The following is a 27,413-nucleotide window of genomic DNA, read 5'->3' as shown; positions in this document are numbered from 1 at the left end:
ATACCTAAATTTCAGATGCGGTCTATCAGGTGATTTTAACGCTCTGCAGCAGTCAGTTACTGTGTTCACATATAAGATTTTATCTACCGATGAGGAGGGTTCACAAGATATGATGATGTGAATTTCCATAACCAGCATGTATGGGCAGAAATAAATCCCCAAGCAATTCAAGAAAGGGGGGCATCAACACTGATTCTTAATCGACGTAAGGGCAGTCGTTGTTGGTGATAGATTACTAGGGCCGTACCTGCGGCTACAAAGGTTAACTGGGGTGCATTATCAGGACTTTCTCATTAATATATTGGCTACCTTTCTGGAGGCCGTGCCATTGCAGCAACGAATAGAATGTTATTCGTTTATGATGGTGTGCCAGCACATTTTCATCACAATGTGCGCGAACATCTGACTCGGTTATTTTAGGACCACTGGCTTGGTTGGGGGGGGGGGGGGGGGGGAGGGGGGGGGCAGGCACACCTTGGCCCGCTCGTTCCCCTGACCTCAATCCCCTAGACTTTTGGTCATGGGGACACTTGAAGGAATTCGTCTACGCCATTCCAGTCAATGGTGTGCAGTCACTACAGGGTCATGTCTTCAATGCATGCCAGCAGGTACAATAACCAGTTATACTTCAAAGGGTGCATCATTCCCTACACCACAATGGTTCTTTGTCATGAATAGATGCTAAATTAATCACCTCCTGTAAACATGTGTTTGTCACAGAAGATATGCATTTCCAGATTCATGTTTATTGGCCTTATCTCAGAAAGTATGCATTTCTGGACCCACGTGTATTGAACGTATTTTTCTCGTTTCATTAAGTACTACCACCTCTCAAAGTATTTCACATTATTTTTGGACACCTTATATAAAATACCTGACATTGTAATGAACATAAAATCTGAAAGAATTAAGGAGATTGGTCTTCTATCAAGATCAGAAGGTGACAGATTCATCATGATTGTGGTAGAAGGAGCCACAGAAGGAAGAAGACCACCAGGCCATACAAGAATGAAATTTTTAGGTTATTTGGATAACTTTGTAATGAAAGGCAGCTTTGGCAAAACATTGTTAAATCGGAAGCAAAGATCTTACATGGCTGATAAGAACGATGATACTACTACACTATGTACTTTCTGCCATACACTGTAATATGGTATGTGGCATACAGTTATAGATGTTGTTGTTGTTGTTGTTGTGGTCTTCAGTCCTGAGACTGGTTTGATGCAGCTCTCCATGCTACTCTATCCTGTGCAAGCTTCTTCATCTCCCAGTACTTACTGCAACCTACATCCTTCTGAATCTGCTTAGTGTATTCATCTCTTGGTCTCCCTCTACAATTTTTACCCTCCATGCTGCCTTCCAATGCTAAACTTGTGATCCCTTGATGCCTCAGAACATGTCCTACCAACCGGTCCCTTCTTCTTGTCAAGTTGTCCCACAAACTCCTCTTCTCCCCAATTCTATTCAATACCTCCTCATTAGTTATGTGATCTACCCAGCTAATCTTCAGCATTCTCCTGTAGCACCACATTTCGAAAGCTTCTATTCTCTTCTTGTCCAAACTAGTTATCGTCCATGTTTCACTTCCATACATGGCTACACTCCATACAAATACTTTCAGAAACGACTTCCTGACACTTAAATCTATACTCGATGTTAACAAATTTCTCTTCTTCAGAAACGCTTTCCTTGCCATTGTCAGTCTACGTTTTATACCCTCTCTACTTTGACCATCATCAGTTATTTTGCTACTACTTTAAGTGTCTCATTTCCTAATCTAATTCCCTCAGCATCACTCGACTTAATTCGACTACATTCCATTATCCTTGTTTTGCTTTTGTTGATGTTCATCTTATATCCTCCTTTCAAGACACTGTCCATTCTGTTCAACTGCTCTTCCAAGTCCTTTGCCGTCTCTGACAGAATTACAATGTCATCGGCGAACCTCAAAGTTTTTATTTCTTCTCCATGGACGTTAATACCTACTCCAACTTTTTCTTTTGTTTCCTTTACTGCTTCCTCAATATACAGATTGAATAACATCGTGGACAGGCTACAACCCTGTCTCACTCCCTTCCCAACCGCTGCTGCCCTTTCATGCCCCTCGACTCTTATAACTGCCATCTGGTTTTTGTACAAATTGTAAATAGCCTTTCACTCCCTGTATTTTACCCCTGCCACCTTTAGAATTTGAAAGAGAGTATTCCAGTCAACATTGTCAAAAGCTTTCTCTAAGTCTACAAATGCTAGAAATGTAGGTTTGCCTTTCCTTAATCTATTTTCTAAGATAAGTCGTAGGGTCAGTATTGCCTCGCTTGTTCCAACATTTCTGCGGAATCCAAACTGATCTTTGCCGAGATCGGCTTCTACCAGTTTTTCCATTCATCTGTAAAGAATTCCTGTTAGTATTTTGCAGCTGTGACTTATTAAACTGATAGTTCTATAATTTTCACATCTGTCAACACCTGCTTTCTTTGGGATTGGAATTATTATATTCTTCTTGAAGCCTGAGGGTATTTCGCCTGTCTCATACATCTTGCTCACCAGATGGTAGAGTTTTGTCAGAACTGGCTCTCCCAAGGCCGTCAGTAGTTCCAATGGAATGTTGTCTACTCCCGAGGCCTTGTTTCGACTCAGGTCTTTCAGTGCTCTGTCAAACTCTTCACGCAGTATCGTATCTCCCAGTTCATCTTCATCTACATCCTCTTCCATTTCCATAATATTGTCCTCAAGTACATCGCCTGTGTATAGACCCTCTATATACTCCTTCCATTTTTCTGCTTTCCCTTCTTTGCTTAGAACTGGGTTTCCATCTGAGCTCTTGATATTCATACAAGTGGTTCTCTTTTCTCCAAAGGTCTCTTTAATTTTCCTGTAGGCAGTATCTATCTTACCCCTAGTGAGATAAGCCTCTACATCCTTACATTTGTCCTCTAGCCATCCCTGCTTAGCCATTTTGCTCTTCCTGTCGATCTCATTTTTGAGACGATTGTATTCCCTTTTGCCTGCTTCATTTACTGCGTTTTCATATTTTCTCCTTTCATGAATTAAATTCAATATTTCTTCTGTTACCCAAGGATTTCTACTAGGCCTCGTGTTTTTACCTACTTGATCCTCTGCTGCCTTCACTACTTCATCCCTCAGAGCTACCCATTCTTCTTCTACTGTATTTCTTTCCCCCATTCCTGTCAATTGTTCCCTTATTCTCTCCCTGAAACTCTGTACAACCACTGGTTTAGTCAGTTTATCCAGGTCCCATCTCCTTAAATTCCCACCTTTTTGCAGTTTCTTCAATTTGAATCCACAGGTCATAACCAATAGATTGTGGTCAGAGTCCACATCTACCCCTGGAAATGTCTTACAATTTAAAACCTGGTTCCTAAATCTCTGTCTTACCATTATATAATCTATCTGATACCTTCTAGTATCTCCAGGATTCTTCCATGTATACAACCTTCTTTTATGATTCTTGAACCAAGTGTTAGCTATGATTAAGTTATGCTCTGTGCAGAATTCTACCAGACAGCTTCCTCTTTCATTTCTCTCCCCCAATTCATATTCACCCACTGTTTCCTTCTCTCCCTTTTCCTACTCTTGAATTCCAGTCACCCATCACTATTAAATTGTCGTCTCCCTTCGCTACCTGAATAATTTCTTTTATCTCATCATACATTTCATCAATTTGTTCATCATGTGCAGAGCTAGTTGGCATATAAACTTGTACTACTGTAGTAGGCATGGGCTTCGTGTCTATCTTGGCTACAATAATGCGTTCACTATGCAGAGGATCAAGTAGGTAAAAAGACGAGTGCTAGTAGAAATCCTTGGGTAACACAAGAAATATTGAATTTAATTGATGAAAGGAGAAAATATAAAAATGCAGTAAGTGAAACAGGCAAAAAGGAATACAAACGTCTCAAAAATGAGATCGACAGGAAGTGCAAAATGGCTAAGCAGGGATGGCTAGAGGACAAATGTAAGGATGTAGAGGCCTATCTCACTGGGGGTAAGATAGATACCGCCTACAGGAAAATTAAAGAGACCTTTGGAGATAAGAGAACCACTTGTATGAATATCAAGAGCTCAGATGGAAACCCAGTTCTAAGCAAAGAAGGGAAAGCAGAAAGGTGGAAGGAGTATATAGAGGGTCTATACAAGGGCGATGTACTTGAGGACAATATTATGAAAATGGAAGAGGATGTAGATGAAGATGAAATGGGAGATATGATACTGCGTGAAGAGTTTGACAGAGCACTGAAAGACCTGAGTCGAAACAAGGCCCCCGGAGTAGACAATATTCCATTGGAACTACTGACGGCCTTGGGAGAGCCAGTCCTGACAAAACTCTACCATCTGGTGAGCAAGATGTATGAAACAGGCGAAATACCCTCAGACTTCAAGAAGAATATAATAATTCCAATCCCAAAGAAAGCAGGTGTTGACAGATGTGAAAATTACCGAACTATCAGCTTAATAAGTCACAGCTGCAAAATACTAACACGAATTCTTTACAGACGAATGGAAAAACTAGTAGAAGCCAACCTCGGGGAAGATCAGTTTGGATTCCGTAGAAACACTGGAACACGTGAGGCAATACTGACCTTACGACTTATCTTAGAAGAAAGATTAAGGAAAGGCAAACCTACGTTTCTAGCATTTGTAGACTTAGAGAAAGCTTTTGACAATGTTGACTGGAATACTCTCTTTCAAATTCTAAAGGTGGCAGGGGTAAAATACAGGGAGCGAAAGGCTATTTACAATTTGTACAGAAACCAGATGGCAGTTATAAGAGTCGAGGGACATGAAAGGGAAGCAGTGGTTGGGAAGGGAGTAAGACAGGGTTGTAGCCTCTCCCCGATGTTGTTCAATCTGTATATTGAGCAAGCAGTAAAGGAAACAAAAGAAAAATTTGGAGTAGGTATTAAAATTCATGGAGAAGAAATAAAAACTTTGAGGTGCGCCGATGACATTGTAATTCTGTCAGAGACAGCAAAGGACTTGGAAGAGCAGTTGAATGGAATGGACAGTGTCTTGAAAGGAGGATATAAGATGAACATCAACAAAAGCAAAACAAGGATAATGGAATGTAGTCTAATTAAGTCGGGTGATGCTGAGGGAATTAGATTAGGAAATGAGGCACTTAAAGTAGTAAAGGAGTTTTGCTATTTGGGGAGCAAAATAACTGATGATGGTCGAAGTAGAGAGGATATAAAATGTAGGCTGGCAATGGCAAGGAAAGCGTTTCTGAAGAAGAGAAATTTGTTAACATCCAGTATTGATTTAAGTGTCAGGAAGTCATTTCTGAAAGTATTCGTATGGAGTGTAGCCATGTATGGAAGTGAAACATGGACGATAAATAGTTTGGACAAGAAGAGAATAGAAGCTTTCGAAATGTGGTGCTACAGAAGAATGCTGAAGATTAGATGGATAGATCACATAACTAATGAGGAAGTATTGAATAGGATTGGGGAGAAGAGAAGTTTGTGGCACAACTTGACCAGAAGAAGGGATCGGTTGGTAGGACATGTTCTGAGGCATCAAGGGATCACCAATTTAGTATTGGAGGGCAGCGTGGAGGGTAAAAATCGTAGAGGGAGACCAAGAGATGAATACACTAAGCAGATTCAGAAGGATGTAGGTTGCAGTAGGTACTGGGAGATGAAAAAGCTTGCACAGGATAGAGTAGCATGGAGAGCTGCATCAAACCAGTCTCTGGACTGAAGACCACAACAACAACATGCTGTTTGTAGTAGCTTACCCGCATTCTTATTTTTTTATTCATTATTAAACCTACTCCTGCATTACCCCTATTTGATTTTGTATTTACAACCCTGTATTCACCTGACCAAAAGTCTGGTTCCTCCTGCCACCAAACTTCACTAATTCCCACTATATCTAACTTCAACCTATCCATTTCCCATTTTAAATTTTCTAACCTACCTGCCCGATTAAGTGATCTGACATTCCACACTCCGATCCGTAGAACGCCAGTTTTCTTTCTCCTGATAACGACGTCCTCTTGAGTAGTCCCCGCCCGGAGATCCAAATGGGAGACTATTTTACCTCCGGAATATTTTACCCAAGAGGACGCCATCATCATTTAATCATACAGTAAAGCTGCATGCCCTCGGGAAAAATTACGACTGTAGTTTCCCCTTGCTTTCAGCCGTTCACAGTACCACAACAGCAAGGCATTTTGGTTAGTGTTACAAGGCCAGATCAGTCAATCATTCAGACTGTTGCCCCCGCAACTACTGAAAAGGCTGCTGCCCCTCTTCAGGAACCACGTGTTTGTCTGGCCTCTCAACAGATACCCCTCCGTTGTGGTTGCACCTACGGTACAGCCATCTGTATCGCTGAGGCACGCAAGCCTCCCCACCAACGGCAAGGTCCATGGTTCATGGGGGTATGTTAACGTATTGTAAAAGGTTCCTTGGCATTTAGTACACCATTTTTCTTGGAGAGCTGTAGTGTAAGCTATATAATCCGTGTGGATTTTTTTTTCTTTGATGTGACAATGTACTTCCAAAATAATCTGTCAGTGTTCTCTCTCAGGTCAGATAATTAATTTGAACTCCACTTTCCCCATGCAGCAAAAATTAAATTATAATGTCCCATTTCCCTGTGGCCCTTTCAGGTCTGGTATCACAATAGTAGTGTTTAGGGATATGCAGAGAAACCGTTTTTCAAAATAGAAAATTTTGTTTGTACCACAACTGGCTAATTGCTCCACAATTAATGTCAACCTAATGTTGGAGCCACACACATAGTAAGGAGGCAATCATTTAAATTAAAAACCAATGGATAATGCAGACTGAGACACATTCATAATGAATAATTAATTCAGAGAATCCTCCAGCCAGGATAATAACTTCAAGATAGAACAGTGCAAATGAACATTGTGGAAATTTGACAAAACACTGGTGACAAAAATCAACGGGTGGATACAGAATGTTTCGTAAGTACAAAGATCTTCTACAGTGGAGTACATAGAATTCAGAATTTTGTTAAAAACATAATGTAAAAAAATTGGCATTTTAAATACAAGAATTAATTCCAACTGTATGTCAATATTTCACACTACCTGAGCTGTACCACAGAATATCTACGGCCTTTCACAAGAAACTTACCTTCCGATTCCAATTCCCTCTCACGATTATGAGACAAAACCATAGCTTTTGGTATCATGGACTCTCATCCCAACAGCTTCCATTCATAGTGTGTTGGTAATCACTGTGCTTGCTTCAGTCTAAAGATAATATAAGAATGTAAAGATGGTTTAAAAATGGAATGAAACCCACAATTAAGAAAGCAGAAAAGAAGACAAGGAAAAACTAAAGATAGGGAGAGAGGGAATATATGAAGATAAAAAAACTGAAGAGTAAATAACTGATATAATCATAAATAAATGAATAATTGATAAAATGATAAACTAATATAAGTATATTTGTTTATTATATATATTTATTTCTTTTTATATTTTATTATTGAATAATAAATATATAATAATATAATAAATAATGTCATCTCTGTTTCCTCCCTGAGGAAGAAACTATTTTCTAACAGTCCCAAAAGCTAAACACAGTTTCTTCTGTTTTTAATTGTCTTTATCAATAGTATTTGAAATTTTCCCTCTTGAATGGAAGTACTGGTCAGTCATTCTGTCTCCTTGTTATTTTGAATTATTGAATTAGTAAGACTAAATCAAACAGTGGAAAATCCAGGATAGAGTAATGACAGTATTATGAAAAGGATAGATTACTGCTCACCATATAGTGGAGATGTTGAATTACAGACAGGCACAGCAAAAAGAATGCTGAACAAGTTAGCTTTTGGCCAAAAGGCCTTCTTTTGAATTAGACAACACTCCCCCCCTCCTCAATGTGGTGTGTGTGTTTTGTCTAGTTCAGAAGACCTTCTGGCCAGAACCTTACTTGCTTAGCGACACAACATCTCCACTATATGGTGAATTACTATGACAGGAACAACTGGTAAAAACAAGCAAGACTAATAAATAAAATATAAGAACTGACAGTCTATCACCACAACACACACATACATCGAACTGTAACAGTTTCGTATCCTTTTCTTCCTCTTGGTGGCTCGAAAGCATCGTATAACTCTATTGCCAGTCATCCTTGCTCTTCTTCAGAATGTGATAATCATTAAGAGAACAGAGTGCATGTAAGTTATGACACTTTCTGTATGGAGTTGTGTAGTTGATGTGGAACAAAATTTGTTGCAAAAATCCCATACAGTTCTTATAAAAAGTGTTAGAGATTTATTGGTATCAAATTATGCATTCTCTCATTCTATACATTATCTTCTCCCACAAAAAATAGATCCTAAATGAAATACTGTACTCATTTTTCCAACTTACTTTTAAAATAGTACTGTTTTTTTAATCAGGTCTTTCAGAACTTGGGACTGAGGTTAGCAAGGTGTTTATATTGCCCCGAGTCAAGCAAGTAGCTGATCGCATAGAGGCTGCTTTGGAAGGGCCTGTATTAAGTAATACTGATAAGATTGCTGCTGGCCACATAAAGCATCTGTTAGTGGTAAGTACTTACATTCCACTCCTTGTTTTCATAATAACATTTTTCGTTACTTCTAAAATGGGAAACATTAAATTCTCTTTTACTAATAGGCAACTATGGAATTTAACACACTATGCTAAATTAAAGTCTTGTAGATCTTGTAGGGTTTTGGAGCATATACTGTATTCAAACATTATGAATCACCTCGAAGAGAACGATCTATTGATACGTAATCAGCATGGTTTCAAAAAACATCGTTCTTGTGCAACGCAGCTAGCTCTTTATTCTCACGAAGTAATGGCCCCTATCGACAGGAGATCTCAAGTTGATTCCGTATTTCTAGATTTCCTGAAAGCTTTTTACACCGTTCCTCACAAGCGACTTCTAATCAAGCTGCTATGGGGTATCGTCTCAGTTGTGCGACTGGATTCGTAATTTCCTGTCAGGAAAGTCACAGTTTGTAGTAATAGACGGCAAATCATCGAGTAGATTTAGAAAAGATTGCTGTATGGTGTGGCAGGTGGCAGTTGACGCTAAATAACGAAAAGTGTGAGGTGATCCACATGAGTTCCAAAAGAAATCCGTTGGAATTCGATTACTCGATAAATAGTACAATTCTCAAGGCTGTCAACTCAACTAAGTACCTGGGTGTTAAAATTACGAACAACTTCAGTTGGAAAGACAACATAGGTAATATTGTGGGGAAGGCGAGCCAAAGGTTGCGTTTCATTGGCAGGACTCTTAGAAGTCGACTAAAGAGACAGCTTACACTACACTCGTTCGTCCTCTGTTAGAATATTGCTGCGCGGTGTGGGGTCCTTACCAGGTGGGATTGACGGAGGACATCGAAAGGGTGCAAAAAAGGGCAGCTCGTTTTGTATTATCACGTATTAGGGGAGAGAGTGTGGCAAATATGATACGCGAGTTGGGATGGAAGTCATTAAAGCAAAGACGTTTTTTGTCGCAGCGAGATCTATTTACGAAATTTCAGTCACCAACTTTCTCTTCTGAGAAATCAGAGCTCGAACAGAAAGGTTTAGGTGTTCGTTTTTCCCGCGCGCTGTTCGGGAGTGGAATGGTAGAGAGATAGTATGATTGTGGTTTGATGAACCCTCTGCCAAGCACTTAAATGTGAATTGCAGAGTAATCATGTAGATGTAGAAGTAGTCCACTTCTGTTCTACTGGTCCCTAGTGTCCAACGGGCACAACAATTTGGCTATCAGTCACGTCGCCATCATCGGGTGTGCTGATGAACTAACCTCCTGACAGTGCATGGCTGACTTACCTAAATCTTGCTGAGATTATAGCCGCAGTCCCAGTTGATGAGATTGTCTCTGGTGCATACCTCGATGGTCTCTCTAATGAGACTGTCCCAGTAGTTCGAAGTTTGTGCTAAAATCCTGGTATGCATGAGTCTAGGATAAACAAAGATCTGTGACTTGTTGGGACATGTTAGTTGGCTTTGCCATTGGTGTTCTCGGCTTCCATCTTCAATGGTACACACTGTTTGTCAAATATATGTCTTGCCACATTGGCCTGGAACCTCACACACTAATTTGCTCACAAACTTGTTGTTGGCTTTTTGGGCGATCGGTTGGTAACAACTGAACATTATAATACCAGGTAAAATGATGTGTAAGCTACAGAGATATTAGTGATGCAGATAAGCTGATCTTGTAAAGGGAAGCATCACACTAAAAAAAAATTACTAAGGAGATCTTACATTAAAAAATTCTATTATGTAGGCCAAACTGAAACTTAATTTAACAGAAACAGGAAAAAAGTTTGTTCATTTGAAACTAAGTATCATTCTAGTCCATATATTTATTGATTTCAATTATTTCCAGTAGTGTACATACAGATCATTTTCTGTACTAAAATATGTGCTGCAAAGAGGGACTCTGTTTTTCTAGTCTCCAGCTGATGTAAGGTTTTGACAACCTAATTGCCACTACTCTACCTGACTGATCAATTCACACTGTTCCACAGATCCTGCAGCAATCTTACACACATCATTTTATACCAAAAGATTGATTGTATCATTGGTAATAATTAATATCTTAGCTATACTATTATTGTTGTTGTTGGAAAATGAAGAACTGTAGTTGCGAGATTTTAACTTTTTGCAAAGCTGTCTAAACTATTACCAACATATGGGATATTGGACCAATTTTTGTCACTGCTGACATCCTTATGCCCATTGTACAGAAGTAGTATAATTTTATGCCCTTTTTTCCCCCATAGAATGTGTCTGTCAGGTTAAACATAGCCATTATTGTAACTTACACATTTCATGTGTTTAAATTTAAGTAAAAGGCGGATTTTGTTAATGGAACTGATAAAAAGCCATGTACTTTGGAGTGAAAATCTACATGTTTGTGACTTTGTGAGTTCCAGAATTCTGTAGGGATCACAGTACTGATAGTTGCAGCCTTTCTGTTAGTGCTAATGACTGTATTAAGACCCTATAAATTTATTGAAGAAATTCAACTCAAATGTGAATGGAATTTTATTATATTGGGAATGAAAGTGTTCAAATAATGCATTTAATTGTTGACTAGTTGTTGTGGTCTTCAGTCTGAAGACTGTTTCAATGTAGTTCTCCATCTAGACAGTCCTCCACAAGTATTTTCATCTTTGCGGAACTGCTTCAAATAAAACCCACTTCAACCTTTTTACTTTAGCCAAGCTTGGTCTCTCTTTACAATTTTTAACCCTCATGCATCCTTCCATTCCTAAATACAGTAGAGCGTCGATTATCCGAACGTCGGTCAACCAAACGACCGCTTAACCGAGCTGTGTACTCGCTCGCACCTGTTACTTTCCCACCCTACTGTCCATCGTCCCCCTCATTCCCAAACCAAGTTTCCCACAGTAGTCGCCACACTGGGCCACTGCTGGCGGAACTTTGCTTCTAATGGGGTCTTCACAAGGCGCTGCTGACCGGCCAAGCCGCCAGTCGCTGTGTTTCAACAATCAGCACACTTCTGTCGGCTTGGCACTGGCAGTAGAAGTAGCGGCAGTATCAAAGCTGTTCACAGCAACAGCTGCGCCAGCTTAGAGTTTAGGCGTGCCGCTCCGCGCAGTTTGAAGGATTGTGCGCCCCCAAGAAGAGATTTTCACGGTGCCAACAGTCACCTTCTGTTCTCTGTTACAACCACTTGTGTGCTGCTGCATGAAGAAGTGAACTTCACGATACAAAATGCTTAAACGTAAACGTGTTCTCCTTTCTATGAGGGACAAGTACGAGATTATTAAAAGGTTAGAAGAAGGTGAATCTGCAACCACTTTATCCAATGAGTACAAGGTGGAGAAGTCGACAATTATGGATATAAAAAAACAAAAGACGAGCGTAGCAAATTTTATAGCTGTGCTTTATTCTACTGATGGATCAACAAGCCGTAAAACTATGAAGCTCGCCACTAACACAGATCTAGATGATGCTGTTTACAAGTGGTTTACACAAAAGAGACCGGAAGGAGAACCTATCTCAGGTCCCATTCTGTGTGAGAAGGCAATGCAATTCTACAAAAAACTTGGGGGGCCTTCGAACTTTAAAGCGAGCACGGGCTGGTTAAAACGCTTCAAGTCAAGACACGGCATTCGTGAGCTTACAATACAGGGAGAAAAACTGTCGGCTGATTCTTTCAAAGTCAAACTAAGGGACATATTAAGGGAAGAAGATTATGCTCTCGAAAACGTTTACAATGCTGACAAAACTGGACTTAACTGGAAAGCTTTACCGAGAAAAACTCTCGTTTCACTCCATGAATTAGCAGCACCTGGTCCTAAAACAAGCAAGGACCGTATTACAGCTTTGGCTTGTGCTAATGCTACTGGAAGTCACCGACTGCCTATGTTCGTCATTGGTAAAAGTAAAAAACCTCGTTGTTTCAAGCACGTTAATATGTCAGCCTTGCCTGTTGTGTACACCTCACAAAAGAGTGCCTGGATGGATAGTACAATTTTTATGAAGTGGTTTCTGGACGTTTTCGTACCCTCTGTAAAAGCTCATCAGCTAAAGAATGGGAAGAGGGAGAAAACACTACTTCTCCTTGACAATGCACCAACTCATCCATCATGTGATATTTTAAACGAAAAAGACGAGTTCATAAAGGTAATATTTCTTCCACCTGGATCAAGGCGTTATTGAGACTTTCAAACGATATTGCAGGAAAGAATTGTTGCGTAAGTTGTTGTTAGAAAGAGAAGAGGATGGAGAAGAAAGTCTCTTAAGAAATCATAAGTATATTGACTTGAAAGACGCGTCCTACATGATCAGCGCAGCATGGTATAGTGTAAAGGAATAGAATTTGAAGAAAGCCTGGAATAAAATTTTGGACACAGAAGGAAATTCACAAGGTATGATTGAAAATGACGAACAGAATGATATGTCCGAAATTCTTGGTATGCTAAAAGAAATAGATTGCCACGAATGTGATGAAGAAGACGTTCATGAATGGATGAATATCGATGGTGCAGATCCAGGACACCAAATCATGTAGGGCAGTGAGATTGTAAACGCCGTCACTGATAAAGATGACGCCGCCAGCATCTCATCAATCAGTGCTCCAGAAAGTGAAGATGAAAATATACCGACAGCTTCTGAGGCGTTAACTTGTTTAGATACTGCCTTGCAATGGTTTGAAGCCCAAGATGAAAGTGACCAGTTTCAGATATCTGTAATCAAAAAAGTACATGACTTAGCTGCTCGTAAGCGTGTAGGCTTGCTTAGACAGACCAAAATAAAGGATTTTTTTAAACGTTAATTTTGTATACTGTGTGTATTGTTCATGCAAAATGCGTATGTAATATGTATATATTTTTGTTTAATAAACTGTGCCACATACTATATATTCCTACTGAAGTTGCCTTTGTAGGTTACTTTGTAATACTAAAATAGATGCTTGTTTTTATGAATAAATTTACTGTACAGTACTTCTTTTTGGCAAATAAGCATGTACAGTTCGATTATCCGAACAAACCAGTTTTCCGAACACCCATGTCCCCCAATTACTTCGGATAATCGATGCTCTACTGTAAAATATTCCTTGACATCTCAGGAGGTTTCCTATACGTCTAACTGTACTTTAGTCAAGCTTTGCCACAAATTTCTATTCTCTGTGCTTTGATTTGTTATATCTTCAATTTATATTTCGGAAAAAGCCTTTCTTGCTATTGCCAGTCTCTCTCTCTCTCCCCCCTTTGTGGATCCAACATGGTTGACTTCTTATCCAACAAGAAATATCTAAAGATCTTTTTGTTTAATCTGCTGTCTTGATTTGAATAAAGTCCAAAAAATACCAGTCTTCTTTATCGCATTACTTCTGATATGTTTTCTATGTTTCAATAAATTTCATCGCTACTCCACAATTTCCAACCTTTTGTAGTTTTCAAAGTCCTAATACGGTATTTTCTAACAATTCACCTTTCGAACATTTCTGATTTATCTAAATTGTAATTTAATGGTTGACATTGGATCTTTTATATGTACTGGCTAAACTATTTTATTGTAATACCTCATTTTCACATTTTTATTGTAAAGTTCTTTAGTTACACCACATGCCCTTCTCATTCTATGTATCCTTTCTTTAATAACAGCTTTTTCCAACCATTTTCTTGGATTGTCTCCCCAAGATGTATAAATTCTATATAAATAATAAATCTTTATAAATAAATTCTTATTCTGCAGAAATTCTTATGCCAGTGCTACTGGCTATTTCTTCTAAACACTTCACTTGTATTGCAGCAGATGTCACATTTACAGGAAGTATAGCAAAAGTCCTCTGCAAATGTGAGCAATTTCATTTCAGAACTTTTGTTTCCAATGTCCAGGCTTATTGCCAGTCTTTATTTTACATCCCTTTTGCTACTGTCTTCATCAATTATTTACAATTAGTGTCTCATTTCCTGGTTTTATTCCTTTAGCAATGCCTGATTCAATATGACTACATGTTATTAACATGGTTTTATTTTTGTTGTTTTTGTCATTTCCTAGTGTCTTCTATTTGTAAGATACTGACTGTTTTGTTTGACGGATCTTGGAAGCCCTTTTCCATCTCTGACATAATTCCAATGTCACCTTGAAACCATTAAAAATTAATTTATTATTAGTGAAATTTATTTCCTTTTTCAAATTACTTCTTGGTTTCTCTTCTGATGTGGCTATATATATACAGATTGAATACCACGGAGAATAAGCTACAACACTGTCATAAAGTTTATATAACCCTTCTATAGATTCCTTTCATACTGCAGCCTTCTATTATTTGCTTAGTTCTAGCTTGACAAGTAAGTCTTCATGTTCTCACAGCTGATTTTGTGGTCTCAAAAAGTTTCTTTAGTTTTCCTACAGGCAGCATCCATCTTTCTTCTTCTCTTGTAAGCTTCTAAGGCTTTGAATTTCACCACTAGCCATTTCTGCTTTGCCATTTTGCACTTTCTGTCAGTCTCATTTTGTAGACTTTTTGTTTGCTTCACCTACTGCTTTGTTATATTTTCTCCTTTTGTCCGTCATCTTTAATATTGTATCCCATATATTATCCTGTGGGCCTTGTCTTTTTGCTTAGTCGTTTCTTCTGTACCTTCACTACTACAGCTCTTGTAGCTACCTTTTAATCTCTTGTTGTGTTTCAGTCCTGCTGTTGTCTAATGATCTATTTGCTTCAACTTATTGACATCCCCTCTTTTTAAGTTCATAACTAATGAATTAGTCAGGGCCCACTTTTGCTCATGGAAATGATTTGCAATTTGGTATTTATTTGTAAATCATTGTCTTTCTGTTATATAATCTATCTTAAATGTTTTGTTGTCTTCAGATCTCATTCAAGTATATAGTCTTTTTTCTGGACATTCAAACCAAATGTTAGCGATGATTGAATTGTGCTCTGTGGAAAATTCTGCTTGGTAGATTCCCTTTTCATGCCATTTCCCCCTTGCGTGTTCTCCTACTATTTTATCATCTCTTCCTTTTCCTACTGTCATATTCCAGTCCCACATCATAATTAAATTTTCTTCTCCTTTAACAAACTGATTTTTTTTTCTTCGTACCATACTTATTTTCAGTCTGCAGAACTACAGACAATATAAGCTTGTACTACTGTAGTCAGCCATGGTTTTATGACCATTTTGGCTTTGATAATCCATTCATTACGCTGTTCATAGTAGTTCACCCACTTATCTGTTCCCTTGTTCATTATTAGATCTGCTTCTTTATTACCTCTGTTTAATTACAGTGTAAATTAGGCACAGTTGGAATCAGTCAGCTCCACAAATACCTGTGTGTAACAAATTTTAGGGACATGAATTGGAATGATCACAAATGCTCAGTCATAGGTAAAGCAGGTGACAGACATGGTTTATTGATAGAATAATAGAATACTAAGGATTACCTACAAAACTCTCTTGTGACACATGCTAGAATAAGGCTCAGGTGTGTGGGACCCGTACCAAATAGAACTAACCGGGGTATTGAACTTATGAAAGGAAGAGCAGAGAAAAGTGGTGAATCTAGCAGTATATTACATCCCTCTATTTACAAGGGTGGTTTGATATGCCTGGTAAAGAAGCAAGAAAAAATGTATATTTCATAAACAACTCACCTTACTTCTTGAAATAGTTTCCAATTAGGGATATACACTTGGTCCAGTGATCCTCCAGCTTTTTCATCCCATCAGAAAAATATGTTTTATCAAACTCTGCAAAATATTCGTTGACTGTAACTATAATTTCCTAATTTGATGAAAATTTTTTCCCAGCAAGCCGAAGTTTCAAGTTGGGGAATAAGAAGAAGTCACTTATGGGTAATGCAGTGAACAGGGTTGATGAGGAACCAAATCAAAGCCCAAATCATGCACATTCACCATTGTTATCATTGATATGTGGGATGGTGCATTATCCTGGTGAAAGAACACTTTTTTGCGTGCCAGCCTTGTCTTTTTTCAGCCAACACAAGTTTCAAATGATCAAACAATGAAGCATAATAGGCTCCAGTTATGGTTCTGCCATTTTCCGCTTACTCTCAGAAGATTACTCTTTGAGAGTACCAAAAAATAGTGGCCATCATCTTACCAGCTGACAAAATGGTCTTTGCCTTCTTTAGTCTACTTTCAGCAACCGTTGTTCTTTGTTTTGACTGCCATTTTGACTCTGGTATGTGTGATGATGGATCCAGTTTCATCAACAGTCACAAATCAGTGCAGAAAACTTTCTGGATCGTGATTAAATATCATCAGACATTGTCATGAAATTTGTTGGAAGCACTTTTGGTAGATTGTGAGCAATTGCACTCATCTTGCACACAGCTTCTTCATAGCCAATTCTCCATGCATGATATTATGCAACTTGCTCAGTTGAAATGCCTGCAGTCTCAGCAATTTCACAAATTTTTGTTAGCAGTCTTACATTATCACACCACAGATTTTGTCAATGGTTTCCCTTGTGGTGACCTCAATTGGACAGCTGGAGCATGCTTCATCTTTGGTGCTTTTCTGACCATGTTTAAATTCATCAGTACAGAAGCAACCAAAAGCAAATGGTCATCAATGATGGTGCAGAATTTGCATGAACTTCATCCATTTCTATTTCGATTTGTGTGGCAGTGAAACTGAGTTTTCTCCATTTTCAGTTGCAGTTGACACAGTTCCCTATTCAGACAGCTGTCAACGATGAAGTGTATGCTGTACATTGTTGAAATTCTTTATACAATCTGTGGAATAATCAAGGATACCAACCATGAAGGTGCAACAAAAATGTTCCATTCTTTTATGGAAATTTATCAGACTTACCAAGCCATCCTCATACCATTACCACAGGATTGAGAAGATGAGATTAAGCTAATTACATTGTGCACAGGAGTGTTTAAGCTGTCATTCATCCTGATATCCATAACTGAATGGATCATGGAAAAATCCCTAATAACCGGTCCAATTGGAAGTACTCTCTGCCATGCTCTTCATTATAGTTTGCAGAGAATAGTTGTAGATCTGATTTTGTGTTGATTAATCCTGTAATGTTCTGAATGGAAATCTCATTCTTCCAAATCACACTCCTTCAATACATGCATGATTGGTCACAAGACACACATCTACACAGGAATCAAATTCTTCCCGTACTTGGTGTAGCATGTCCTACATGATTGTCTGCAGTGCATACTTCATCCAGTCACACACGTCCTCAAGAGACACGAGCATTATCAGTACATAAAATCAGTCTTTCACAAATCCCCACAGAAAGAAATTTCTGGGTGTCAAATCTGGTGAACTGGATGGCCAGTGGATAAGGTAATTGTCTGCTATTGCAGCACATCCAATCTAGTGCTGGTAAAGAACACAATTAAGAAGCTCTCATGCATTCCTGTGAAAATGGGACAGAGCACTGTCTAGTTGCAAAATATAATCATCATAAGTGGTGTTCAGCTAGGGTAATTTACAACCTGTTTAGGAATGAGCTACTCAATATCGTTTGTTGTTTAAAGAATACTGGGCTGTTGACTTTCAGTCTTGGAGGGTCACAGTGATGTTCTATCAGGGTATGTGATTTCTCACTTCTGCAGATACAAACATTGTGTGTATTCACCTCTCCACGTACATGGAAACTGCCTTCATCGCAGCAGATAAGTCTTTCTACAAAACCAGCGTCCTCCATTTCTAACTGCAGCTCTTCATAAAGTCACTCGTTTTCACTTTGTCTGCTGATGTAAGGTCCATCCTAATCCCACTCTGTAGGGTTTAAAAAAAAAAAAAGCCACTTACACAACAATTTCCACATCATAATCTTTGAAATGAACAGTTCGCTGCTTACATTACTAAGTGACTTGCGAGGACTTTGCTGAGATGCCCTGTGCATTCTATTGACGTTTGCATCTGATGCATGAGGTCGATTGGGAATATTCCTCTTACTGAGGCATCCAGCTTCAACACACTGTCAGTACGACCTACCTTTGTTATTCTTGTGTGGCAGGTCTTTCCTAACCCATGTACAAAACTTACACTGCACTATAACCCCAGATATGGACACCTCAAAACAGAGCACACAGAAAGCCTTTTCTTGTTGCGACACCCTCTTGGAAAGAGATACTACACCTGCGCAGTAAGCATGACAAGTGAAAATCGGATAACACATTAAAAACTTGGGACAGCTGCTGCTTATACTGTAATGTTTGCCCTTATAAAATAATAAATTGATTTGTTATTAATTTTTAAAACTGCACCATTCATTTATAAACATCCTCTATATTGAATAGTACCAGTTGATAAACAAAGCACATACCTGATACAATATGTAATTTTGTAAATAGGGACTCTTCATGTAAGAAAAATTGTTTAAAATTAACCAGGAAAATTTCACATAGTAGGGGTCTGAGATGGTAACCCATAGCTTCTGTGCAAAAGGTCTCTTTATATGTTTCTACACTCATCAATTGGAACAGTTGCAAATGAGCTAGTGATGTCAAATGATATTAGTTTTAATCCTCTGTGATCATTTGTCTTTTAATTTCATCTACAACAAGCTCCATATCTCAATTGTCACCCTTTGATAGCGTAAGAAGCCAAAAACCAGTTTTTGAGAAAATATAGTTGAACCTGATTTATATGTATATCAAAGAAGAAGAAGAAATATTACATATAATTCAGAAGTACTTAGAAGTCAGATACAGATACAGTAATAGGCATCATATTTTTCACTAGAGCGAGAAAAATAAGTACAGTGGAGCTACATGTGTTAATTTGATAAATGACAAAGAAAGAGAACAGTATTAAAAGAAAAAAAATATTACAATATTTGATCCTGCTTTAGGAAAATTAAGTACTGTATTGTAATTTGGTACTTTGCACTGTACAAACAACAAAGACACAGTATTAAAGATAAAATACATTATTTTGAACTTGTCCCTGTTTTAAAAAAAATCAGATAATTTGCCTTGTTTCACTTTTTGTGCATTAAATGTATAAACCTCATTTTGCAAACTTATTTTTGATTTCGGATCTTTTTCAGTACAAGTATTCACATTGATGTAATGCCTGCACACATCAATTGCACTTCACTCAGTTTAGATGTTTCAAGTCATCACTGTCACTTGAAGTTGGTCCACCTTCTTGATCATCACCACATTGTTGACACACATCCTGTAGTTCTGCACATATGGTGAGATTATGATCAAAATGTACAAAACTGTCGAAATATGCACCCTTTAATAGAGCTAGTCCATTACCAGACAAGACTTCGCCATCATCATCATCATCATCATCAGTGGCAGGCCCTTCCACTAAGGCACCAGCTTTACAGGAACAGTTGTTGATTACAGAGGATGACATCAGCTGCCAGGCAGCCAAAGTAAATTCCATGGCTTGATGTAAGTTAATGGAGAGATTTTCGTTTCCTGCATGAGAGAGTTCTATCAAATATTGAACAAGGTTGTTTTTTTTTTCTATAATGATCTTTGAAATTTCCTTTAATGCTCAAATCAACTGGCTGTGGAACACTGGCATAGTTTAGAGGGAAACATTCCACTCAAACATTTTCCAAAAGCTAGTGGGTGGATGTACTGCTCATCGATCCATAAGAAGATGGGTCCTCTTTTTTTTCGTTTCCATTCCAATGTCCAATTTTTTAACCATTGTTCCATTAATATCATAGTCATCCAAGAGTTTTTATTGGGTTTGTATTCCAACGATTTCATATTTACACCTTTTAAACACCTCGGATTGTTAACATTTTCCTATCACAAGTGGGGGAGGTTTATCAGATGCATCTGTATGTGTGGCGAGGAGAAGTGTCATACGAATTTTAACTTTCTTCACTCCATGGCATGTGTCATTCTTTTCAGCTGCTGTACTAAAAAGCAGATTGTAGAATAGACCGGCCTAGTCAAAGTTGTGAAAGATTTGAGGCTGATAATCGCTTAGGATACCTGGCAGAACCTCCTCAATCCAGTGTTGCACTGTGACCTCGTACACAGCTTTTGATTTACCAGAAATTGTTCTCCCTGTTATACCACAATGATCTTGAAATACTTTTAACCATCCTGATGGAGCCTTGAAATCAGCTGTGATGTTCATATTTCTAGCTAAGTCTATCACTTTTGCTTTCAGCAAGTCGCCAGTGATCGGTAGAGCTGCAGCGCATTTTTTCTGGAACCATGTAAAAATTGCCTTTTCCAAATCTACGTATCTCACTTCTTGCTGATGGCTATGTTTTATCAATTTTGCACCGAATTTTAAAAATTCATTCATACTGTGTTTTTGGCTGATGTCTGTACATAGTGTGGTATAGGCAGTTCCTGAGTTGGCAGCAAGTTCAGATTTTGTTTTGTGTGTATTAGCATCCACCTCTTGTATGAATTTTACTTTCTGATCTAGGGAGTAACTTTTGTTTTTTCTGTTCCCCATGGCTGATTGAAAGTGACTGTTCAACAACAAAAATCAGCTGATAACTTTTAACTTCTCATTGATATTATGAAAGGAACTCTCCTATTGAAAACAGCAGTGCTAGGAATGTCTTTGTTTCCATGCTGCCCACTTTGGTTAATTTGTCTCTGTCCCTTGTCTTTATGGCGCCGCCTGTCTTTTCAAATGACAATGCTCATTACATTTAGGCAAAACTCAGTTTATTTCACTGGAATTTGATACATATAATAATGAATTATGTAAAAATGCATTTCATATATATAATGATTCAAGTAATACCTTTTTCAGTTATATTTTGCCAGAACTGACAAAACTTAATGTATAAATACGACTTTCACAGAACAGAGTTATGCATAAATCGGGTTCAACTGTAAATAATTGCGGAATGTCAAGAAAGCATTTCTTTTCTTAGTTATATTGTCACTTTCTACGAAGCTCAAGCAGTCTGATATAGTTAATAGTCTGTGTATTACATGAGCTCTTGTTTCTTTCAAGTGTGTGTCATATACTCTAGTATTTTAATTTGTGTGTACAGAAAGTGCTGACACCGCTTCTTAAGGGACTCAGGCAGCCTCCTGATGTACTAGATGAATATCGGGCAGAATTTGGATACCTAGGGCCAGCCCTACATGCAGCTGTTACCAAAGCGAGGACGCAGCCACAGCCATGTCTCACAACTTCCACTGCTGTTACTACAGCAACCCCTGGTAGTTTGCAGCCTCCTCGTCCTACACCAGCACTGGTTCAAGCAGGTAATGTTAAACCAGTTCCAAGATGACCGTATTATCAGGCAAAGCAAACTGAAGATGTGACCAGAGTGGCAATACTTTTATGTTATGACCGAGAAAAAGAGAGGAAGAGGTAATAGTCTCCAGTAGTCTTATAAGTTGAATGCTGTTACACATGCTAGAAAAGGCTTCAGCTGTTCAGTATATTTTTCTTATAGCAGCTGTTGCACAATGCTTTGCTGGCAGTATCCATAGAACTACCTTCTACAATGATATTGCCCCCTTCTTCTGCTGAGTCTGTTGATTGTCAGTTCCCATTTCAGTCGCAGGTGAAAATGATAGTGCATCATTTGAATCCGTGCAAGGCCGATAGTATTATATTTTCAATTTTTTCATCCATCAAATACTTTTTAATGTGACAGTTTTTTTAATGTTATAGCAACAAAGGCATCATATCTGTTTCTTACACAATTTTTATATTTCCCTTTTTTTGTGTGTGTGTGTGTGTGTGTGTGTGTGTGTGTGTGTGTGTGTGTGGGTGGGTGGGTGTGTGGGCGCGCACGAGTATAGTAACAGTCAGAGGGGAACAAAATGTTGGTGCTCCTTAATTAATAACAAAAGTTTTGTTTGTCTTAAACCTGTGTGATAATGTCTGTTATTACTGCTTTGTTATGATACGGAACATTTTCAGGAAAGGCTATACTTTTAGGAGTTAATCCTGGAACAAGTTACGTCTTTATGTATTTAAAAAAATTGCTGTCCATTTGTGAATGATAGCCTGGAATTTTGATTTTTGAGTCATATGTGAGATGTGACTTCCATGACAAAATGTGTATCACTGCCTGGATGCACAATAATTAAACGTTGACCACCACTTTAGTTTAGCAATGTGCTTCACTCACTGTCACTTTACCAACATTTATTCATTGTGTAAAGTGTATTAATCCAAAATTCTTTTAATTAAGCACTGACCACTTTAATGTTAGTGCTTATTTTTTTAAATAAGAGTCTAATGTAATATGCCCTTTTTTTGCAACAATTTTCTCTAATTTTCACTTGAACTAGCATTCTGGCACCTCTTGAAACAAAATTCCACAAACAGAACAATTGTGATCAGATTTCTTGCTAGCTTCGGAAGTCCATTTCTGTGTGTCTAAAGTGTGACATTTTTGCAAAGTTAGTATGTCATTGTATTGTTTATAATCTTTCAAATATTGCAGCCTTATATTTATCCACATCATCAGTGGAATATATATTATATGCAGTTTGCTTATTCTTCTTTGGCATAGATACCTGAATCCCACTCTTCATTTACATTTACATCTGTACCACTGTGAAGTGTATGGCAGAGGGTACGCCCCACTGTACCAGTTATTAGGTCTTTTTCATGTTCCACTCAAATATGGAGTGCGGGAAAACAATTGTTTAAATGTGTACTGTAATTAATCTAATCTTACCCTTTTGATCCATTTGGGAGCAGTATGTGCCCGGTTTTAGTAATTTTGCTAGCAGTCATCATTTAAAACCAGTTCCTGAAACTTTGTTAGCAGACTTTCTCAGGATAGTTTCCATCTATCTTCAAGGGTCTGCCAGTTCAGTTCTTTTGACATCTCTGTGACACTCCGGCAGGTCAGATGAACCTGTGACCATTTGTGCTGCCATTCTCTGTATACGTTCAATTTCCGCCACTAGTCCTATTTGGTACGGGTCCCACACACTTCAACAATATTCTAGGATGGGTCGCTTGAGTGATGTGTAAGCAATCTCCTTTGTAGACTGATTGCATTTCCGTAGTATTCTATCAATAAACCAAAGCTGCTTCCTGTGAAGTGCACAATTTCACATTTTTGAACATTTAAAGCAAGCTGCCAGTCATTGCAGCACTTTGAAATCTTTTCAAGGTCTGACTGACTGAATATTTGACAGCTTTGTTCAGACTGTACTTTGTTGTAGATAACTAAATCATTTGAAAAAGTCTGATGTTACTGTTAACGTTTTCTGCAACATCTTTAATGTACAACATGAACAGCAAGTGACCCAACACATTTCCATGGGATAGACCCAAAGTTACCTCTACTTCTGTTGATGGCTCTCCATCCAAGATAACATGCTGCATCCTCACTACCAAGAAATCTTCAGTGCAGTCACATATTTCGTCTGATACCCCATATGATTGTACTTTTGATAATAAGCGTAGGTATGGTACTGAGTCACATGCTTTTCAGAAATCAAGAAATACTGCATCTACCTGACTGCCGTGATCTATGGCTTTCAGGATGTCATGTGAGAAAAATGTGAGTTGGGTATCACATGGTCAATGTTTTCAAAATCCATGCTGGTTGGCATGGAGGAGGTCATTCTCTTCGAGATTTCTCATTGTTTGAATTCAGAATATGTTCTAAAATACTACAAAAAATTAATGTCAATGATCTTGTCCTTTCTTTCATAATTTGCCCAACATTAACTTACTTTCACAGTTTGCTGACATATACCATTGCCATTTCAATTAATGATTTGCTCCTTCTCATTGTCAATTACTTTAAAAATGGTAATAGTAAGCCACCTTCCCTGCCCTCAAAAGACATTTTCCATGATCAATTTCAATGCTGCACTGTGAGATAACAACATGCATTACTTTGAACTGTAATACGGCTGTACCTGGTCATATGACCAAATTTGTTCCTGCTATAGCCAAGTTTATGGTTTGCTTTGTTGAGTAATTAGATAAAATCGCATAAATATACAACACTGACACAATATCAGATCCTTTTCATTTGAAATTGTATGGTTTATTGATTTTTATGGATATTACTTCATTTGTTTAGTATCTGTTGATAGTATATGAAGTTGTTGCTGTTATTGTGCTGATTTGATAACTTGTGCAGAGGTGTGTTACTTAAATATACAAGCTTCTATTCTCACAGTGCAAAATTAGCCAGATAATGCATGATGTGTAAAACAGTGCACATTTACAACATGCTGCCTTGTGGATGAGGTGAACATTGTGACTTCAAAACAGACCCATTACCATTGGTACCTTTTAAGTTCAGTTCCCTCATCTTATTGGGAGCTATTACAGTACACTGCTATACTCATATCTGGGAGGAAAGTGACTCAATTTCCCATTCGCCACCTAGATTTGAGTATTCCAGGATGGTTCCTTTTCAGAGGGACAACCGATTTCCTTCTGCAAAATGAGCTTGTGATAATGACCTTCTTATTGATGAACCATTAAAAACCTAATCTTCTTTTCTGTGGTGAATGCGTTTTCAAGCTAATCCTTTTTTTTTTCAATCAAACAAATTAGAAAGGTGGAAGTTTGTAATCTTCATTATTTGGTAATGTCTTGAAACTGCTTTACTTTAACAGTAGGTGCTTTTTCACTGTGGTTGTCACTAGATATTCAGTGGACCACACATGTTGTCTGCTGCAAGAAATCACTGTGTATTACAAACTATAACTGGAGAAAAGTAAATCTCGGCTGATTTCTTTTTTTTTTTTGTGTGTGTGTGGGGGGGGGGGGGGGGGGGAGGGGGGCGGGGGGGGGGGGGGGGGAGCAAAGCATGTAGCTAGATAGTTTGTGATTACATATTACACATTATACATTACTTTAGGTCCATTAGTGATCAGTGGACAGACTCTGTGCTACAGCCAATCACATTTAAGTGCAGCAACAATTTGTTAGCATTATGGATGTGCTTTCCGCCCAAATGAGTCAACTACATGTGCCCCCTCTGTCTAACATCCCGACTGCACCTAGCTGCATTACCCTGTCCCCAGCATGTTCCTCCCATAAACAGCACAACAGCACTTTCCTGTCCCCTACCCCTACCATGGTTTTCCTCTTTCTCCTCTCCCACGGCCTCTTTCTTATCCCCCACCCAGATTGCCTTTCCCATCATGCGCAGTTGCTTGCACTCTGGTTTGCTCACATTCTGGCCTCAGTGGACAGAGACAATGGTCATACACTACTGGCCATTAAAATTGCTACACCACGAAGATTACGTGCTACAGGCGCGAAATTTAACCGACAGGAAGAAGATGCTGTGATATGCAAATGATTAGCTTTTCAGAGCATTCACACAAGGTTGGCGCTGGTGACGACACCTACAATGTGCTGACATGAGGAAAGTTTCCAACCGATTTCTCATACACAAACAGCAGTTGACCGGCGCTGCCTGGCGAAACGTTGTTGTGATGCCTCGTGTAAGGAGGAGAAATGCGTACCATCATGTTTCCGACTTTGATAAAGGTCGGATTATAGCCTATCGCGATTGCGGTTATATCGTATCATGACATTGCTGCTCGCATTGTTCGAGATCCAATGACTGTTAGCAGAATATGGAATTGGTGGGTTCAGGAGGGTAATACGGAACGCCGTGCTGGATCCCAATGGCCTCGTATCACTAGCAGTCGAGATAACAGGCATCTTATCCGCATGGCTGTAACGGATTGTGCAGCCACGTCTCGATCCCTGAGTCAACAGATGGGGACATTTGCAAGACGACAAGCATCTGCACGAACAGTTTGACGACTTTTGCAGCAGCACGGACTATCAGCTCGGAGACCATGGCTGCGGTTACCCTTGACGGTGCATCACAGACAGGAACGCTTGCGATGGTGTACTCAACAATGAACCTGGGTGCACGAATGGCAAAACGCCATACTGGCGTATCACCCGGCATGATGGTATGGGGTGCCATTGGTTACACATCTCCGTCACCTCTTGTTTGCATTGACGGCACTTTGAACAGTGGATGTTACATTTCAGATGTATTACGACCCGTGGCTCTACCTTCCATTCAATCCGTGCGAAACCCTACATTTCAGCAGGATAATACACGACTGCATGTTGCAGGTCCTGTATGGGGCCTTTCTGAATTCAGAAAATGTTCGACTGCTGCCCTGGCCAGCACATTCTCCAGATCTCTCACCAATTGAAAACATCTGGTCAATGGTGGCCGAGCAACTGTCTCGTCACAATACGTCAGTCACTACTCTTGATGAACTGTGATATCATGTTGAAGCTGCATGGGCAGCTGTACCTGTACACACCATCCAAGCTCTGTTTGACTCAATGCTCAGGCGTATCAAGGCCATTATTACGGCCATAAGTGGTTGTTCTGGGTACTGATTTCTCAGGATCTATGCATCCAAATTGCGTGAAAATGTAATCGCAAGTCAGTTCTAGTATAATATATTTGTCCAATGAATACCTGTTTATCATCACATTTCTTCTTGGTGTAGCAATTTTAATGGCCAGTAGTGTAAGTGTGTGAGTTGTGCTTTTGTGTGTGCGCGTGCGCGTGCGCGTGTGCGTGTGCACGCGCTTTAGAATAAGGCCTTTTGGCTGACAGGTCGCATGTTTAGCAGCCTTTTTGTTGTGCCTGTCTACAACTCAAGATTTCCACTATGTTGTGTGTAACAGTCTAACCTTTTCATAATATTGTGTGTGTGATTTGTTAATTCAATAACTACATTTAATGTTTCAGGAAACACACAGCAAGGCAGAACATTTGTGGTTGGTGGAGCGTCTGCAAACAGACCTGTTGTAACTCCTAACACTGGTTCAAAATATGTCATTGTGACATCTCGTCCACCAACACCAAGTCAGGTAATTGAAGACTTTAAAAAGATGCAAATACCTTAAAGACTATAAACAAAATATGTACCTGTAGTAGGTTATCCTGTTGGTATGCATCTGTGTTCACATAGTTTTGTTTTTAGTTATTTTACTGTG

The 27,413-nt window shown here is 38.8% G+C and overlaps 1 protein-coding gene across 1 annotated transcript in view; it reads left to right on the top strand.

The window, feature by feature from the left end:
* The window catches only part of LOC126484234 (transcription initiation factor TFIID subunit 6), a 131,461-nt gene that overhangs the window by 90,890 nt on the left and 13,158 nt on the right, over positions 1-27,413 (top strand). The window contains exons 8-10 of the mRNA XM_050107650.1: positions 8,410-8,558; positions 21,481-21,697; positions 27,166-27,287. Coding sequence (XP_049963607.1) covers positions 8,410-8,558; positions 21,481-21,697; positions 27,166-27,287 — 488 coding nt within the window. The remainder of the gene's footprint in view (positions 1-8,409; positions 8,559-21,480; positions 21,698-27,165; positions 27,288-27,413) is intronic.

This window comes from Schistocerca serialis, chromosome 6, assembly GCF_023864345.2.
Source record: "Schistocerca serialis cubense isolate TAMUIC-IGC-003099 chromosome 6, iqSchSeri2.2, whole genome shotgun sequence".
NCBI lineage: Eukaryota > Metazoa > Arthropoda > Insecta > Orthoptera > Acrididae > Schistocerca > Schistocerca serialis.
The sequence above is the reverse complement of the archived record's forward strand: the minus strand, read 5'-3'. Positions and strand labels throughout refer to the sequence as shown.